The sequence below is a fragment of the Planococcus citri genome, chromosome 3, assembly GCF_950023065.1.
Source record: "Planococcus citri chromosome 3, ihPlaCitr1.1, whole genome shotgun sequence".
NCBI classification, from domain to species: Eukaryota; Metazoa; Arthropoda; class Insecta; order Hemiptera; family Pseudococcidae; genus Planococcus; species Planococcus citri.
In genome coordinates, this window is record NC_088679.1 from 32,377,648 (window position 1) to 32,398,558 (window position 20,911).

The 20,911-nt window shown below is 34.5% G+C and overlaps 1 protein-coding gene across 3 annotated transcripts in view; it reads right to left on the minus strand.

Annotated features, from left to right (window-relative positions):
* Nucleotides 1-20,911, minus strand: part of LOC135840376 (neuroligin-4, X-linked-like) — a 382,893-nt gene that overhangs the window by 13,457 nt on the left and 348,525 nt on the right. For all 3 annotated transcript variants that reach the window (XM_065356875.1, XM_065356876.1, XM_065356877.1), the window contains exons 5-6: nt 19,189-19,459; nt 9,861-10,083 (exon numbers count right to left, since the gene is read on the minus strand). In XM_065356875.1, the coding sequence (XP_065212947.1) occupies nt 9,861-10,083; nt 19,189-19,459 (494 nt within the window). The remainder of the gene's footprint in view (nt 1-9,860; nt 10,084-19,188; nt 19,460-20,911) is intronic.

Below are 20,911 nucleotides of genomic sequence, written 5' to 3' on the forward strand. Positions count from 1 at the left end.
AATTGAATAATTTTTGGTAAATCATTCGTGAACGAAGAATTGAATAATTTTTGGTGAATCATTCGCGAACGAATTAATTCATATAAGTGACTCGTTCGCGAACGTGTCGATTCGTATAAGTGACTCATTCGCGAACGAATTGATTCGTATAAGTGACTCATTCGCGAACGAATTGATTCGTATAAGTGATTTGTTCGTGAACGAACCGATTCATTTACTCAACTTTTGGTGAATCATTCACAAACGAATTGAATAACTTTTAGTGAATCATTCGCGAAAGAATTGAATAATTTTTGGTGAATCATTCGCGAATGCATTGAATCATTTTTAGTGAATCGTTCGCGAACGAATTAATTCATATAAGAGTGATATAAGTGACTTGTTCGCGAAAGTGTTGATCCGTATAAGGGACTCGTTCGCGAACGAATCGATTCATTTACTTAATTTTTGGCGAACCTGGGTCAATCATTCGTGAACGAATTGATTCCTAAATTGAAGAATTGATCAATTTGTTTGCGAACGGTTCTTTTAAAAAAAAATCAATCAATTCGTTCATGAATGATTCCCTGGAATGAATTAAATCAATTTATACGTGAACAATTCGTCAGATCCACTCGTTAATAAACGATTCGTTAGGAATGGTGGAGGCTTTGAGAGATTTCAAGTTTTATCGAAATCGGTTCAGCTGTTTTCTACGAGTAGGTAATGACTAATGATAAGTTTTAAAAAATTGTTTTCGCTCGATGAACTTGGAAACTTTGAGCTTTTGAAACATGATGATGACGACGAAATGCTCAGCTAGTGGCCTATTGTGATGAAATTTCAAATTTGATCAAAATCGACTCAAAGGTTCCTAAGAAATTAAATTTTAAATGAATCGAAAATTTCCAAGCTGAATTTTAAAAAGTGAAATTCTACATAAATCACTATGCAAAAATGTATTTTAAAAATAACCAAAAAAATGTATTAAAAATTGCTACAAAAAATTTTTATTTGAAATAATCACGAAAAAAGTTCCAAACTAAAATCATCATTGAACACTTCTAAATCACCACAAAAAATGTCCTTGAAATCATAAAAAAAAATTAATTAATTTGTTAAATCCTCGAAAAAAAGTCATTAGAATTCAACACTAAAAATCAATTTAAAATCACCACGAAAAGTTCTCAACTGAATTTTAAAAAATTCAATTCTGAATTATTAGGTGAAAATTTATTCATTTAAAAATAATCACGAAAAAATACCAAACTAAATCATCACAGAATAATTCGATCATTACGTGTAAAATCACCACGAAAAAATATGCATTTGTGACCATAATGAAAACACATTCAACCAATGATGAAATATCCCTGACAAAATACATATTTTTTTCAATTTCAAAACCAAACATGAGGGAAAGAAAGGTGTTCGTTCTTAAGTTTAATTACTTAATAATTACCTATCATTATTGGGTGGAAAAATCACCAGAATGTTTTCATAGACCTTTAAAATTTTTTTCAGTGTCTGGCGATCCCCTGGTGAATTCTGATGGCTTCACCAAGGATTCACCATGTAGATTTCATATTATGTTTGTTCTTTGTATTTGATTTTCGTATTGGGTAAACCGTTCACAACTTTCACGAATTGACTCGAGTAATTGATTTCAAATCCGTACTTAATTGCTTGGTTGGTCATCTCCTCAAATTGAGGTTTAAAAAATTGAAAAAATTCAGATCCATTACTTTCATTACTCCTCCCACTCCTATCCATCCATAACCCCCGCTTGCCTCTGAGCTTCGAATTTGAGATCTGTTTTTTCTAATTTCTTCTAAAAAGAATTCATCTCCCTTCTCCATATTATTTTACTCGTAGATGGCCCAAGATGGGAAATAATAATCTTAGTTTGCAATAACGTGAAAACGTTGTGCTTCCAAATGAAATAAACTGAGTGAAAATTTCCTCAAATTGAAATAGATTTTCAAAAGCTTATATCATTAAAACAATTGCCATATCCTAAGGTACGATACTGCACCTAGAATAAATACGACTCGACGCGTAAATAAACGTCAGTTATAAGTGAATAGATAGATAGTTTGGCATCATTCGACGAAAATCTCAACTTGTCTAGAGAGTCGTATTCCCAGTACCTACTTAAAATAATTGCATTATTAGCAACGGGCGACAACGACGACGCGCCGGATAAGGATACCCATCCTGAGCGAGTGACGCCTGAAATAAAAAATAATTTCTTATAGTATTGCCACCCGAAACGATTCTACGTATATAGAGACGTGTTGTACCATCCTCCTTATACTACATGTGGGGGATACGAATGAGTATACGTATAGTATATACTGCTCTGTGCCGGTAAAAAAAAAGAAGTAAAAATTGCTAGAAAAGAAAAAAAAAACACACAGCAAGAAAAAAAAATCGTAGCGCCGTAAGCTTATAAAATAAACCGGATAACTGTGAAATTTCAAATAGGTACACTTTTCAGTTTACTAATGGAAAAATCTTTTCGTAATGTTGTTACTTTTGAAATGTGCCAATGGCGAAGTCGAGTTACAAAACGAAATTGAAGTAATCCGCTCGAAAATTAAATATCCGCCGGGATAGCTAAAGTGCGCTTCTTGATCTTTACACACAAAATGACGAATTTCGGTCGGTAATGTAGCGTATACTTTTCGTCCGTTAAAAGCATTATAGTCGTATATTTGAAATGATGATGCTTCGCGCTCGTAGTAGTATCGTAAATTGACGAGTATCTTTTTTAAACGCCTATAAAAAATATTCACGTGTCTGAGTTACCTTTCTGGGCATTTCTCTATGTGAAGGCTCGATGGATAAATTGAGGCATGTACGTATGTTATTCATGTACAAAGATTCTTATTTACTCAAGTGCATATATTTGCATAAGCAGTTCGTCGCAAATACAAATTTTCATGTGACCTGATCAATTTTTCATCAACTTAGACCGGAAATGAGATCCGACTTTTCAATTTTGCTCAACATTTTTCATTTTACTGTCTTTTTTGGAGACTAGTTTTCAGGACACAATAACCATTTTTTGTCTTAATTAAAATTCCAAAAAATTCCAAAAATTATGAGGTACCCAACTACCCAGTTTGGTTTTATTCAAATTCGAGAGTTCCAGTTCAAAAATTTTCCAGATTAGTAAAAAAAAAACAAACAAAAAAAACCACGCACACAGAAGGACAAAAAGTGATCTTCGAGCAGGAATTTTGAGGTGGGAAATTTCATTTCGTCTTCCTCTCCCCCCTCTCTAATGATAATTTTTTCATGCTGAGAAAAGTATTTGGAGATGAATGTTTATTGTTTGGTCACAATTCATGAGTATGAAGAGTTTTGTCGGTTATATTGGTAAATTTTTGAATAGAAGGCAAGCGGCTTCTGCGCCAGGAATGATAATATTGAACTTTTGGTTGGTTTTGAAATTGAGAAAACTATTTTGAGAGGGATATTTACCTAATCATTGGTAGATTGCGACTGAAGAGTCACGATGAAAAATTTTGTGACCCCCTCCCCTTAAAAAAATGAAAATGACATCGATAATCACGTTTTGAGATACAATTTCAATTTCAGCAAATTAACGAGTAATATTTTCGAGGACCAAAATTTTTCAAAAAACTGTAAAATGCTGAAGAATGCAAACAGACAGGTGCGCTTTTCTGGGAATTTCCTGTTTCCATTTTTAATTGAAAGCAAGGCGGGTTTCTGCATACCTACCATTTTTTGATAAATTCGATCCCAATTTACTTTTTCAAAAATAGTCTGAAAACGTATCTACCATTTGCTGGAATGACCAGAACAAAAAACATTCAGAGTTGCAATTTTTCTGAAGCTGCTCCCTTCCTTCCCTCTATCGGAGCCCTCAATCGCAGTCAAAATACAAAAAAAAATTGAACAATTTTTCCAAAGCTCTGAGTTTAAATATCTGCTTGTTTTTTGAATACAACTTCTTGAGGCCGCTCCAGCCGCCCAATAACTAAACTCTGCAGTCGCTTAAGTATCTAATACATAAATTTTACAATTTTTGGAGAATTTTTAAAAATCCAAAAATGACGATTTTCTGAAATTTTCGGCTTTTCTATGTTTTTAATTTTTGGAATACTTAAAGATAATAAAAATCAGTTTTGAAGCTAATAACAACTCCTACAAACCAAATTCTACCATTTCCAGACCTTCAGGGGCCTCCATCATAATTTTAGATTTTTTTAGAATTTTTGAAGTTCTCCATGTAGACGTGTAAATTACTTTGTAACTATACCTACTTACAGTATGACACAAAAATAGTGCTCGGTGGCTTTTATTTCCAAGTGGAAAGAGTTGGCGAGATGAAAGAAGCGGCGTTGAGCAGGAAAAAATTTGTGGCTTTCAAAAGCGACCTCGAAAATTTCGGGTCCATGCACAGGGTGTCCACAAATTGAAAAATCGGTTTGGTCAAAAAATTCAGACTGGTTTTTATTGGCGCAATGTATTCTACACACTAAGGCGACAAAAACGTGATATGAATTTTTTGAAACCGGTTCATTAATTTGCAACCAGTTCACAAAAAATACCCAAAAGTTGTGGATCGGGAAAAAACTTTGAAACAAAGAGTTGTAGAGCGTGAAAAATTGAACTATTTTCGCTGATCGGATTTTGAAACCGGTTCACTATTTTGCAACCAGTCATCAAAAATTACCTAAGATTGGAGATTGAGAAAAAAGCTTTGAACAAAAGTTGTACGGCGTAAAAAATAACACAATTCTGTTCAACCACATTTTGAAACCGGTTTATTGGTTTGCATTTGAATGGTGCTTTTCAAGAAGGTCCTATCGACAAAAAACTGGTTTTGAGAAAAACGCATTTTTATATTTCAGTGTTTTGCCATTTTGGTTTAAAATGATATAGCGAGCTCCGGTTTTTTTTTGTTGAACAGAAGCATCTTTCCACTATTTATTTCCTGCGTAGTAATTTTTTTTCCACCACCACCATTTCCATGGGAGCGCTTTACAAAAGAGACCTCGATAGGACCTTCTTGAAACGACAGGACCTTCTTGCGGTTATTCACCTAAAAATCGATTTTATTCCTTCTCAAACCCACCAAAAACATGAAATAGTCACTCTTGAGTAGTAATTTTCAACGCAGAATTCAAATTTTGAGTCAATTTTGCCCCTCGACCCCCAGGGGGGGGGGGGGGTGGTACCAAATGAAAATTTGGGGAAAATGTGAAAAAATCGAGTATAGTGTCAAAATCTTGATACTTTGAGTTAAAAACCACGATTTTTGAGTCAATTTCCCTCGTAGCCCCCCAGGGGGGTGGTACCAAATGAAAATTTGGGAAAAATGTGAAAAAATCGAGTATAGTGTCGCAATCTTGATACTTTGGGTTAAAAACAACGATTTTTGAGTCAATTTCCCTCGTAGCCCCCCAGGGCCAGGGAGGAAGGGGGTGGTACCAAATCGAAATTTGGGGAAAACAGTGAAAAAATCGAGCTACGAGGGAAATTGACTCAAAAATCGTTGTTTTTAACCCAAAGTATCAAGATTTCGACACTATACTCGATTTTTTCACATTTTCCCCAAATTTTCATTTGGTACCACCCCCCCTTGGGGTCGAAGGGCAAAATTGACTCAAAATTTGAATTCTGCGTTGAAAATTACTACTCAAGAGTGCCTTCTGGTATAGTTGTGATCAACCATTTCGGAGAAGAAGGTAATGCGCGCATTTTCCAGTTGCGTTTCCTAGCCAACTTCATTATAGCTGCTGTTTGTGAACAACACCACATGGAGCGCTGCGGTTTGCACCATCTTGTGTAGAAAACGTCAGAGATTCAAATTTCATGAACTCCTCAAAAAGGTCCTATCGGTCGATAGGACCTTCTTGAAAAGCACCATTCATTTAGCAACCAGTTTTTGACAATCACTTAAAAATTGAAGATGAAGAAAAAAGCTTGAAACAAAAGTTGTAGAGCGTAAAAAATTGAACCATTTTTGCGGATCGGATTTTGAAAATGGCTAATTAATTTGCAACCTGGTAACTTTCGAGGGCTAGCCGCGAATTAATCAACCTTGTGATGAGCAGATATGCCCTGACTGCCGTAGGTGGTCACTATTGTAACTATTCCTATAGTGATACTTCATATAATAACTGGTTTAGAGGTAGTGGGGAAAGGTTACGTACGTAAATTACCGCGATCCTGGGTCTGGACCAGGATGGCGAAAAATACCTTCTTCACTACCTGTGCAAGATCTCGAGCTCTCGGTACAGTGGTCAACCATCTAGACTATTTTAGGCTTCGGCCTCCTTGCACTTTAACCCTAAGTATTACCCGCTTGTTCGGTGTGAATTTGTGTCAATTAACGTAAACGTGATTAAGATTCAATGAATTAGCGCGATTTATGGTATTTTGGATCATCTCTCATTTGTCGACCATGAGAGTATGTACCCAGTTTCAAAATGTATTACGATATAGAGTACAGAATCGTCGTAGGTACATGGACCCCTTAATTGCAGACGATTAACGCGAATAGTTGGGTATGAGTTGGAACACTCTCCACCAATCACATTATTTATGCTTTTATTGCTAATAATGTAGAAGCGTCTCGTAAGTAGAGAACCTTTTCATATATTTTAGATATATTACCTACTTACGAGCAGAGTAAGGATTAATATTTATGATTAGATAATTTTAATCTGGCCTAAATCTTTAATTTATTCTCATGTGTGCCAGGATTAATCATCCTGAGTAAATTCGTCCCCTGCATAATGTAATCTAGAGCTAATCATCTATTTTATGATACCGTATTAATTCACCTTGTGTATTTTAGAATTAATACCTTATGATATTCACGACGTATTATACAGTGCATTGATATTTACTTCATCAATAAATCTCTATAGTATTGTTGTCTCGTAACTAATTTATTGGTTATGGAGTTCAGAAAAAATCTAGTGTGTATAGTGAACCAAAGGTAATTATGGTTGCATAGTAATATGTAATCAGGTATAGGAGATTTCTCACCCCTTAGGAAAGTATTTCATGCCATCATTCTCTAAACCAAACAGTCTCATAATTCTTCCTAATACCACTAATTACCTATCTCACTATTACAACCTCAAAATCTGATTAGCGAAAATTCCACACTCTACAACACTTATGTTTCAAACTTTTTTTTTCGATCTCCAATTTTAGGTAATTTTTGACGACTGGTTGCAAATTAGTAAACTGGTTTCAAAATCCAATCAGTGAAAATGGTTCGATTTTTCACGCTCTACAACTTCTGTTTCGAGCTTTTTTTTCTATCTCCAATTTTTAGGTGATTGTCAAAAACTGGTTGCTAAATCCGAACCAATGAACTGGTTTCAAAATGTTATTAGACAGAATTGTGCAATTTTTCACACTCTACAACTTTTGTTTCAAGCTTTTTTTCTCTCATCTCCAATTTTAGGTAATTTTTGACGACTGGTTGCAAAATAGTGAACCGGTTTCAAAATCCGAGCAGCAAAAATATGTAGTTCAATTTTTCACGCTCTACAACTTTTGTTCCAAGCTTTTTTCTCTATCTTCAATTTTTAGGTGATTGTCAAAAACTGGTTGTTAAATGCAAACCAATAAACCGGTTTCAAAATGTGATTGAACAGAATTGTGTTATTTTTTACGCCCTACAACTTTTGTTTCAAGTTTTTTTCTCAATCTCCAATTTTTGGGTATTTTTTGTTAACTGGTTGCAAATTAATGAACCGGTTTCAAAAAATTCATATCACGTTTTTGTCACCTTAGTGTGTAGAATACATTGTGCCAATAACAACCAGTTTGAATTTTTTGACCAAACCGATTTTTCAATTTGTGGACACCCTGTGCATGGGCCTGAAATTTTTAAGGTCGCTTTTGAAAGCCCTTATTTTTCCCAGCTCAACGCCGCTTCATTCATCTCGCCAACTCTTTCCACATAGAAATGAAAGCCAACGAGCACTACTTTTGTGTCATACTGTATATCTAAAAACCTAGTAATTTTTTTTTTTTGAAAATCAAAGGGTCAAAAATAAGAAAAAATCAAAACTTTACCAAACTGAACTAGAAAGCTGAAATTCGAGATGCGCCATATTTTCGACCCGCCAAACGAATTGGAATCGGTTTCGAACTATTTTGATTAGTTCTGAAACCTTCAGCAGATTTTTAAAACTTGAAATTTCTACAAAAATAATAGGTACAATGGTACATATGTATTTTACGAACCTTAATTTCAACATACTGAGTCGACTATAGAGGTAGTTTCAAGTCGTTTTGGAGCCTCCATCGACTTTTTGGAAATTCCTGCGAATTATCAAAAATTGCTGGTCAAAAAACCACCCTGGAAGTGTTCGGTTGGAGATGGGCTCAAATGTAGATAAACTTGTTAAACAGGTCGAGAATAAGCCAGAACTCGATATCCAACTGCCCATACTTACTATTGATTTACAAAGCTTCAGGCGAAATCGAAAATCGCGTTTGAAATTCCAGAATGGTTCGAAATGTGAAATTTGTATCGGAAGGTTTAGTTCTAGACAAGTTACAGCCATTCGTGCGAATTTCAAAAGTATCTCTACAAATAGAAAATGTTTGTTTTTTTTTTTGAATTTTTCTCTTCAAGTATGCTGCTCTAGGTGTTCGCCTGAAAATCGCCTTAAATGTGGACCAACTCATTAAAAAATTTTCAAAATAAGCCACTATTCGATTTTTAGCGGCTGAAATGAAATTCTTCGCCATCTTCGGAAATCTGAAGAGGCACTGTAGGTTCAAAACATTCCCTCATCAGCAAACTTGGAAACAAAAAATTTTCCAATGAGCAGCACCTTCGAATTTCAAGTTAGGCAAACACGCATACTTATACACAGGATAAATTGCCTACTCATCAATTTGAAGGCGGCTCATTTGTTACGGTACACCCTGTATAAGTAAGTAGGTGGATATCGAAACTCGACGCGTCGCAAGCCACCTCAAAATTTCCGTCGCCTCGCAATGAAATAAAAAAAAAGTAACAAAACAACTTCCATAGGAACAAGCTCGAGAATTATTTCACATCCAAAATAGAATTTTTTTAACGCATTCCATCACCACCCGCACCCTCAAACGGTTGTTGGTTTTTGTCGCATAAACCAACCATTTCGTACAATCATAACCATACGTTATCTTTGAAATAATGGCGAAAACCGCCTCCGTTTTGAAATTCGATAGTAAGCTATTTCGCCGACTATAAAAATCGCTCTTTTGAATTCGTATTCGTACGTACGGTATTTATTTGTTTTATTTTTTTATTTTTAAATTCACGCACAACGCAACGCGGCCCAAGCTAAAACACTTAAACGGATGATTTGTATAAATTGGTGGAAAATTTAACGCCTATACTAAGGGTAAAAATGGCAGACAATAAGGGCTCGTGCGGTGGATCGGTAAATTTGAGTTATTTATCCGCGACGTAGTGCTTTTTGCCATTGCTTTACTATGCAGAAAAATAAATTGCTCTTTAAATAGAATAACTTATCGGTGTACGTTTATCTCGTCGATAATATATTGAGCAAAAATCTCCCCGAAATTCTCCCGGCCTTCATCGTCGCGATTCTCTTATATTGAAATGAGTAGGTATAAGGTACCTCTACCTATACGTTTTTCTCTGTGTACACACATAAAAATTCATAAGGGAATATGCATTCTCGTACGTATCCACTTTCGCATACGAATCGTACGATTAAAGTGCAAAATCGATACGTAAATATGCACCTATTATTACCATAACGGTTAATCCGAAGCCGGAGGCATTTTATTATTGAAGGTTTTGATTTAGGTACGTAAATCTAATACCGAGGATGTTTTGCATTTTTTTTTTTTTTTACCTGTTGATAATCTCCGTATTTGCTTTGGTACTCGAATACGTAAAAATACGAGTTTCGATGAGCGGACGAATGCAAATCGGCGGTTTGCGTTACTGGAGCTACGTACTGAGCATCTGAAATAGCTTCCAGAGTTTCGTCTCTTATATTGATCGGATGCTGGATCGGACGTTCCCATTCTGTATATTCGTTGACTACAGTTGCTAAAATTTCCGATAAATGATATCTGTGAAAAAAATATCATCGGTTACATATACTCTCAAGGAACAAATTTTTTACTCAATACAAGAAACATAGGTAGGTAGGTAGGTAGGTAGGTAGGTAGGTACTCAACGAAGAAACATATATACGGAACACGAGTCTTGGAATTTCTTCATAAGTAGGTTATAAAAATCGTTCAACGAGAGAAAAAAAAACAACAACCTACCGATATCTAAAACGAATAAATAAAAAACGAATTGTCAATATCGAGATCGACTGTTTTTATTTTCGTCTCGCGATTGAAATAACTCGTGTTTTGTCTTCGAGTTATTATTTTTTGTTTTGAAGGCTACGGAACGTGAAAAAATATAAATTGCTACGTCGAAATTCTTGACAGTGGAATTTTTCAAATATTTGACTCCTGTTTAACTTCCATACTGATTATTTATATTATTTTTTCATAACGATCTTATTCTTATAGGTTTACTTATACTAGACGTTTTGACAGTTTAGCTACCAACTTCTTCTCACCGTTTCATTGAAAGTACGTATTCCACCAACCAAAATGTTTTAGTCGTTAGAATGATAGAATTAAGAAAATAAAGGCGACGGAAATGTTAAACGTTCTCAAGGATAATGGAGATATTCATCATGAAATATTAGACAAGCAGCTTAATTATCTGTGTACAATATTTACCATTGGGAGTTCAATTAGAGAGTGAGAATGAAAATATTGGAATTATCGTGGCCCCATCTGGGAGTATTAAGGCAGTTCTCTATTCTGAGAGTATTGATGGAAGGCCCTTCACCTCAAACAACTTGACTAAAAATCGAAAATTCCAAATCAGCCATGTGACTAAAATTTAGTAACCAATGGATCATATTTGAACGACAAGTAGCTTATGAAAGAATATGCCTACCTAATGAATGAATATTTGGGTGTAAACTTATCAGGAAGATGTAAGATAAAATCAAAATCATACATATTTCCAGGCCTGTACAACACATTTACTCGAGAAGTTTTGATTTGGTGCTTTTTGGAGACCCTTTGGATTATTTTAGGTCGTTACTGTTTCACCAAATCGAACCACATCCTCAGGTAAAAAATGAAGTTGGAACACACTTTTTCGATCGTTTAGGGAAATGCCGCTACTTGAAGAGTTCTGAAAATTGATATGTACCTACTTGTGGCATAAATTTAGAAATATTTGCAAAAAAAGTCCTTACAAAACTCAGCTTTTAAAGTCTCAAAGGCCTTCTGTTGTCCTTTTTTCCATTCAACAGGAACTTCACCTTTTGTAAGATGGTAAATAGGATTGACAATTTGAGAGTACTCAGGAATGAAATCGCTATAAAGTCCAGTGTTACCGACTAATGCCGTAATGCTAGGATATCATTCTTTTTTGAAAGTGAAAATTTTCAATTTTCCACGTTTGGTGTGTTTCTTTTCAGTTTCCTCTAGTTTTCTAATTTTCTCGATTTGTTTCCAAACTCCTTTGTCAGAAATTACAAAGCCAAGATGGCTGGCACAGTTTCTGAAGAACTGCGTCTCAGTAGGATTCAACTTTAAACCGTGCTCACTTATCAAATAAAAAACTTTCTCAAGTCTCTCTATAGTTTCATCAAAATTTGTACCTGAGATTGTGATGTCATTGACGTATTTTGTAATACCATCTTCATTGTCAATTACTTGATTGATCATAGTATTATGTACAAAATCACCTGATGAAATCTTCAGGCCATAAGGTAGCCTAGTGAACTAATACACTTGACCTTCTACTTAGAATGCAGTAAATTTACGCTAAAATTCATTTTTTGACTTTAGGAAGATTTTTAAAAATTAGAATTTGGGCAATTTTTCATGAAAAAATCAAAATCTACATGAAAGACTGAAATTTGGTTTTCATCTTGTGGTTGACCTCCTGAGTAGTGAAGCCTCGAGCAGATTTTTAGATCAGCTAATTTTGAAAAAAAAACACCGTAAGTAGGGTAAAAATGAAATTCAGCACTTATCAACTCGGATTCACCACATTTATGACTCTTTCAATTAATCCAAGCACATATTTTCAAAATCTTTTTGTGTTATTGGTTCAAATTCTAAATTTTCTCCAGTAATGATGTTTACAAAAAAAAAAATCACCAAAATTTGTTAAATACTCCAGAACCATTTGAAAGCCTATACCTAACTAATCAACTTGAGGTTGAAAATGAGTTACAAACCAAGTTTCAGCCTTTTATGTCAATTTACACTCAGTGGCGTAGTGGGTTGAGCTACGGCTTTCTGAACAAGAGGTTGTGGGTTCAAATCCTGCTAGAGACGCAGGCGTTAACGTGTAATGTATACATTGTAGTGCATTTAACATCTATTACACGTTAAGCTCCGAGCACCAGAACAGCAGAGGCAACAGAAATGCACTCAATCTGTTGCCGGTATCAAAAAGCTGTAACTGGTTGAGCAACTATAGGTAGCGGTGATTATGGAACTCAGGGTTGTAAAAACCCAGCTAGTGATGTATGAGCTACTTTGTAGATAGCGTAGAAAGCAACGGGAAACTACTATGTGAAAGCTCAAAACAACGTCGATTCCCCAGAATAATTGCAGTGGCAATAGACATTCGCCTCACCCTGTTAGGGTACCACAAAAAAGTGATTTCCAATGTCTTATAAAGGACAAGGAACCACGACAACGATGTCAATTTGGTCAAATTTTGGTTTTTTAAAAAGAGAAATGGACCAAATCTGAATTTTTAATAATTCACCAAAAATTGAAAAATTGATTTCAGCATCTGAAATTTTTACTGGTGGTGTGTTTTGGGATCCTTTTTCGATTCCCTTCTGTTTAGTATGTATGTACCTGTACCTATGTACCATCCTGGATCAAGCAAGTGCAGTGGTGGTAATGGTTAATCAGACATCAAACAGACTCTCTTTGATCAAAATGTGAACTGCTGATGTCCACAGGGAGGGAAGATATGGCTAATTTTTAAAAACCATCGTATAAAACAGCATTAAGTATATACAATATACATAGGTACCTACCTGTGGAACAAAAACGTCAAAAGTTCGCCAAAACATGAACAATTATTTTCAGCAGCTGAAAATTGGGAGGATGGGGAGTTTTGAGATATTTTTTCGACCTGTCCTGCAAGTTTCGTTCCAATCAGAAATCATCCCTCGTTAACTGAATCTTTGATCGTGAGAAAATGAGAATAAAAGTTGCAAGAAAAATCTCTAGCAAGAAAGGTAGCTGAATGTCAGATCAATTTTTGGAATCAAAAAAATTGAAGTGAAAGAGTATGCAAAAATAAACCGTTAACCAAAATTTTAAATGCCAAGGTGCATTTCTCGATTTTTGATGAATTTTTAAAAATCAAATTAGAACCGAAATTGGGGGGGGGGAGTAAAAATTTTGCCAATTTGACCTAAAATCTGAAATTTGGTATGTACCTACCGTATTTTTGATTCCTTGAATAAATTGAAAACAGGTTTGAATCATTTCGATCGAGTAGTTTTGAGAGCTTTCAGCAGATTTATTTTGATTTTTTTAAATTTTATTCTGATTTTAATTTTGATGTTTAAAAAATTCACCAAAAATTGGAAAGTGCACCATATCGTTTAAAATTTTGGATAGTGATGTAGGGTACCCATTTTTGTACCTAGGTATGTTGATTTAGCTTCGTCCAATTCAAAATTTTTTGTTCTGTCAGTTAGGATACCTAAAAGCTTATAGCCTACATTCACCACAAAAGTTAGGATGAGAAAACTCAAAAATTTGAACAGGTTTGACAATTTGAAGATAATTTTATTGAAGTCTTAAATTTTGTATTGTTTCCCATCCCCTATAAACATGAAAATTTCAACTACATAATATTATGATTTATGAACACTTCTTGAGATAGAAGAGCGATACCATTGTTGAAAGATTTCTTTCAATCTTTCTCGGTAATTTTTTTTTACTCGAAATGTCAAAAAACCTGTGCACTTTTTTCCCTTCTACGTAACCCTAACAGACATCTGTACCCCTGTTATAAAATACATATGCTAAAATGATATAAAATATCAGCAAAGCTACACAGCGTACATCGCATTCGCATCATGTTACAAAACCCTGCAGGGTTGCTTTTTCGTCTTTCATCCTTAGCCTTATTCCTACATTTGCAAACATTTCTACGGCGGTATATTGTCCGAGAGACATGGACACGAATCCAAACATCAACAAAAAAACTCCATTACGTGAAATTTCTTTTCATTTATAGCTTTTTTAACGGAGAAGCGAATTTTTCATTCTTATGCGATACGTCGTCGGTCGCGTCGCTTTTGTACGGGTTACAATGTGAAGTAATACTTCCGTATTGTACAATGGGGATATATGTATGTAAAATTTCGCAAACTACTCGTACATAACTCGTATCTATCTCTTCTCTCTCACACACGCGTATTCCTCCTCCCTTTCGCTTTGTATAAATCGACATAAATATTCGGCAACAATTTATTAACCTGTAGATACGGTTTTAAAGTGAGCCAGCGAACAGATCCACCATCGCGTAGAGTAGGTAGTAGGTACAATCTACCTATACCAATACCTACGTAGAACTCGACATGCTTTGCCTCAGCTACAGCGTGCGCTTTTATTAGGTTACATTTTATCCATCGATAACACCGCCAATATCGCTCGTGTGGGACAAATTATCTTTTTTGTTGGGCTACATATTATACCACCGTATAGGTATGTGTACGCCTTTTTCCGCATCGTCGTACGTTCTAAAACGTATAGAAAATGCAACTGAAGCAGCCACCATCAGCTTGATAAATGTTTGCTACTTTCTAAGAATGTAAATTTTACTCAAAAATAGCCCATAATTCACCTCGAAGATAACCATTGCGCCCAAAAGAACACCGATCCGATTAATAATTCACAAAAAATGACAATTTCGCTTTTTCAAGTACCTTTAACTTGTCTACATTATACCTATGTAAACGTGTACCTACCTAGATGTAGACGATGGTAATCGTCTCGTGTCTAACTAAATATTTAGCCTAAAATTCGATTTTGAAACGGAATTTGTAATTATTTTACCAAATGCGCGGATATTTTCAGGACACTTCGCGTTGTGCCAACAAAAACGTTCTAATCCCACGAGGTATACTTTTTCCAATTCTAATGCATCTCGAGATTGTATTTTTGGCGAATTTTCTACAAAATTCTTAGCTTTTGTAGTAATCAACAGATTACGAATTTTTGAGCATTTTCAGAAAATTGACTTATAAAGATGAGGAAGGGGAGGAGCAGAAACAAAGGAAATGCCAAATCATGTAGAAAAAAATATATAAGTTATAGGTAGATATAGGATTTTAATTTTATCAGATTTTTTCGTAAAAAATGATTATTTTCGCTTAGCTCTGGTATTTATAATTTTCACTTAACTGAACGGACAGAATTTGTAAAATTTCCGTTTCGTTTGCCCTTCCAGTATTTTTTTTTACTTTGGGGTTTTTGGAAAGAGGCCAAAAAAAAGTTTCAGAATCGGTTTAAGAAACTATAGTCCAATGATAAAAAGCGGGAAAAAACTTGAAAATTGAAAAATAAAACATGTTTCAAGTAAAAAACTTCAAAATCCTGATTTTTTTCAAACGAATTATTACAAAACGGGTTTTTTTGATTAAAACGAAAATTGAATTTGATCAAATGCAACGAATCAGAAAAATATTCTGCCAGGAATTCTCTTTTCGGTAAAAGTATTTTTTTCGAGATGGTGAATACAAAAATTCATTTTTAGATTGGATTTTTTATTTTTTAAAAGGAAAGAGAACCCATAGAGTAATTCATCACAAAATTTGTAGCTGCTCAATCGCAAAACTACAAGTCTCACAGAGGTCCAAAAGTCTTGAAATTCCATCAAAAGATGAAAAAAGGTGCTAAAAATAGTAAAATAGTGATTCCCATCATTATATCAACCCTCGAAAAGTTGTGGGGTCCATAAGGTAATGCATATTTGAAGAGTCCAGGGAAAGAACCAGGTAAGTCATTTTTTCAAATTTTTGAGTTACGGCGTTTTGAAGTATCAGAATGCTCCAATTTTGTAGGGAATTTGAATTTCATCAAGGTAATGACTGGAAATACATCACACAACATCCCACAAACACAACTTGAGGCATTGTTGAAAAAAAATGAAGAGATGGGCCAGTCACGACTTGAAAAGTCACTCTTTTCGTGAAAAAATCAAGCAAAAAATCGAAAAATCAGTGTTTCGCAACTACTTGAATTCGATAAAAATCGATTATTATGATGACATAATGAAAAATTTTTGTATTCTAAATAGTTAACGATGTTGAAATTTTCTTCTTGTCGCCTCACATTTGGTCTCGGCTCATTTTTCTCATCTCCTCTTTTTTTTAAAGGCCATTTTAACCATGAAAAATCGATTTTTTTCAAAATCTAAATGGACTACATTTTTCTACTCCTCAGTGTGAATTTAATTCAACCCTAAACTCATTTTTGAAAAAAAGTGACTTACCTGGTTCTTTCCGTGGACTCTTCATTTAGATCCAGATTTTTTGAAAAAATACCTACTTGAAAATTGTCAAAAAATGAGTGGAGTACCCTGAATCAACTTGCCAATCTTCAAAATTAAATTGTAGCTGCCCAATAGCATTTTTCGACCATTTTCGGATAATTTTTCAATAACTTTGAGCTCAAATAATATTCTTTCGGATAGATGTGCAACCTCATAATCGGGCCCAAGTAGCTGCCCAATCAAATTTTTCAATCATTTCCCAACAATTTATCAAAAATTTAAGGGAAAAAATCCCCCATACGCTTGATACGTATGTCTTTCCAATGTCTTTTCGTTTTTCCATCCGCCCGTCTTTTAGTCTTTTCGTCTTTTCGTCGTTTTGTTGTTTCGTTGTTTTGTCGTTTAGTCATTTCGTTTTTTCATCTTGTCAACATTAGGTAAATGACCCGAGTGAAGTGAGACAAAAGCTCTGGAAAATTTACAATTCCAACAAAAGGGCGACTCCATGAAGGAATCTATTTATCTAATGTCAACATTACTCAAAATTTAGTCAATAGTTTTTTGAAATTCCAAGGCTCGTACATTTTTTTCCCGAAAAAAGCGACTTCAGTAACCTAAAACGCTCAAAAAAGTAACCAAAAAGTAACCAAAAAAGTGACAAAACATAGGAAATACAAAAAAAATTATCAAAAAAAAACCGTAGAAACTTGTTCAATGTCAGCAAAAGGCATGACATTTTGGCAATTCCTTTTTCCAATTTTTGCCGAAAAAGTTGAACTTGTAAGTACAAAATATTTGGCAACTTTTTGATTGAGAAAAAAGAGATTTTTGTGGTAATTTTAGACCAAAAATTGAGAAGTTTTGCGATTCATGGCAATGAATATAAAACTTTTGACAATTTCAGCAGAAGAAAAGTTTTTTTTTTTTTTTTAGCAATTTCTGTTGAAAAAACGACACATTAGAACTGAACTATTATTGTAAAAGAGTGGAAGTTTTCAGATGCAAAAAACAACACAATTCTTAGCATCTTTTTCGCAAAAAAAAAGAAAATTCTTGACAATCTAGGCTACATACAATCGAGACTTTTTGCTATTTTTGACAGAAAACCAGACTTTCACAATAATTTCATTTAAAGGCAGATTTTCTTGACCATTTTTATCAAAAAAGCGAAACATTTTGGAGCTAAAGAGCGAGATTTATAAATGATACTCATAACTCATAAGTAGTTGATAAAATGCAAGACTTCAACAATTTTTGCAAAAAACAAGACTTTCTGGGAATTCGGCAATTTATGACAAAACCAACTAACGAAAAAATTGCCTGAGCAAAGCGAAGGTGAATTTTTTCATTATGAGAAATGGAAAAATCTGTTTGAAGTAACGTTTCACAAAATTCCCTGACTTTTGAGCAAAAAATGCTGTAAACATTCAAAATTCCCTGACTTTTCCAGGTTTTCCTGGCTTGTGGACACCCTGGGCAATAGAACAGCAGTAACCGTCGCTTTCTAAAAAAAAAAAAAAAAACTATCAAAAGTAGAAACAAAACACTCAAAAATGGAAAATATTTTTTTTCATTTTTTTGTGAGGGTGGTGGGGGGGGGGTTCTGATTTTGGAGCTACTTCTTCATTGATTTGAATTTCTCAGAGCGGATTTCAAAGTCATTTATATTCGGGTCAACATTTTAAAAATAAATTCAGACTTCAGAGTTATTAACCTTGATGTACCTAATCATATCTTAGGCAAACTTGAATTTTTTTTCGCAATGGCCAAAAAAATTGTGTTTCTTGATCAATTTTTAGTGCTTCAAGCCATGTTTCGGACAATTTTTGGGTTTCGAAATTGAATCAGCTGTTTACTTCTCCTGGACTCTTGACTAATACAAGAGTTTCACTCTTTCAGTTTTTGGTTTCAATCTGCAACAATATCTCTAGCTGTTTTCGTTTTTTTTGGGGGGGGGGAGGTGATTAATAATATTGTTTTCGTTTAAACAGGTAACTACCCCAAAAAATTGAGAAAGGTAATTTACCATTTTTTTCTCACAAAAATCGATACATGACGTTTTTTTTAAGAGGGGAGGGGGTAACCAAAAAATTTCGAACTTTCACCATCATTGTGCGGCGATTTCAAAACAATTTCCACAGGCTTACTTCAAATTTCAAGCAAACGCAAAATCAACCCTACATATGTCCTTTCAATTAACTTCATTCTTCTCCAACACTGCCTGTGAAAAAATGGGAAAATTCGGCTCTTGCGCGGCAGTTCACCAGCTACGCGTTTCTTTCGTTCTCGATTTGAGATGAAAATTGGTTGATTTGAGGGTAAACCGTGTCACATATCGGAATAGGTGTACACAGAATAAAAATCCATAACAATTTACGGCGCGACAACGCGACTGAATAAACTAAAAATGACAAAATAAATTTAGAAAACCTATCAAATAAGAAATTCCAGACATGCGTACCGTCATTCCCACACGTGTTAAGAGTACATACGTTTTTTCTCTTCGCGAAATAAAAAGTCGCTTTGAAATAAAAGGGAGAAAAAAAATAAGCGAACACGTCAATATACACACTACGAAGTATACTAGTATAGAAATAAGAGAACGAGAAAAAAACCTGTATGTATTTTTCACAAACGTCTTCAATATTTTCGCTCTTCTTTCTGGTTCTATGCCGTATTGTACGTCTTCGTTTGTGAATATGAAAAAAGACTCGGCTGGTACAATTCCCGTCATCAAGTCGTACCGCGAATACTTAGAAATTAATTTTTGCTTGGTTGCCGGATTGTTTAACATTGTAGAGGCGTAGTCACCCAGAGGAAAGTGCCCGAAAAAAGGCCATTTCACGTTTTCATGAGTTGAATCAACATTCGCAACATGTGCAGAATCTGTAACAAGATATGAGCGAAATTAAAAATATTTTACCACTTGTTTACCGCTGCCACCGTCGTCGTCGTCGTCCTTATCTTTGTCGCAGAGTAGTCAACCACCAACATGCGTATTGTCTCGCAGCAATTTTTCCGGCAAGATGTACACCATGCACAGCCGCAATCAACCAGTAAAAATTGTATTTAGAAGACAGACTCGATAGCGTGCAATTTCAAACGGTGAAAATTTTTCCTTTTTACGTAAATTTTCAATCTCGTCTGCGGAGAATTTTTTTGCACAAGCGTTCAATATACATATTCGCTGTTTTGACGAAATGAAAAATTCTTTATCGTGTTCGAACTTCGATGGCTGCCATATCAAAAGCCAATATTTTCCAACGAGGTAATAACCGACAAATACGAGAAGAAATTTTACCTCCTACAGTTTATTCTACCAATAATTTTGTCGTCAATTTGCTACCTTTTTCCGGGTTTCATCGCAAAAGTTCATCTCGTTAAAATCTCGTCTTCTGCTTCTTTATTTTTTGCCGATGGAACTGGAAACAGGTAAATTTTTGGGTCGAAAATTTGTATTAAAAAAAAATCAAGTTAAGTGGTGTGTTTGAAACACGATTGAAAGAATCGTTTGATACAGAATTGTTATTATTTCAATTTTTTTTTTTTTTACAAAACAGAGATTGTTGGTTGAACTAAAGGCCATCTAGAAAAAACAAAAAAATATCTTGAAAAATAAGTTTTTTTTTTCGGGATGAAAGGTTACATTTGAAATTCACGAAGAAAATTAAAAACTCACTGACCCACAATGACGTAAAAAGCAGTGGCGTTCTTCAGTCTCCCTACATGAGAATTATTTCAACTGGCACATAATTTTTGAACATGACAAAATAGAATCGAAAGAGTATCCAAAAATACACCACAAGCGAAAATTTCAAGTGCTAAAATTTCATTCGTCAATTTTTGGCGAATTTTTGAAAATTTAAATTTGGCTCTTTATTTCTTACGAAAAAAATCAAAATCTGATCGAATAGACATAAAAAGGCTGAAATTTGATTTGTGCTCTATTTTCGACCACCTGAGTCGATTAGTGATGGTTTCAAACTATTTTGGAGCCTCCAGCGAATTTAGATGAAATGATTTTAAAAATATAAATCGACGGAAATGATCACAAAGATGGTAAAAAATCCAAGTTTACACTCGTATAGGTGCTGAATTTCATTTTCACCCCATTACCTTATATGATTTTTTTTCGAATTGTAGAATCTGAAAATCCGATGAAGGCTCCAGAACGTTTTGAAACCATCATCAATCGACTCGCAGGTTAAAAGAACGACATGAATCACATTTCAGCCGTTCATGTTAATTTGATAAAATTTTTATTTTTTTCACAAAAAATGAGCCAAATTGAAATTTTAAAAAAATATTCAAAAATCAAAAAATGGATTTCAGCATCTA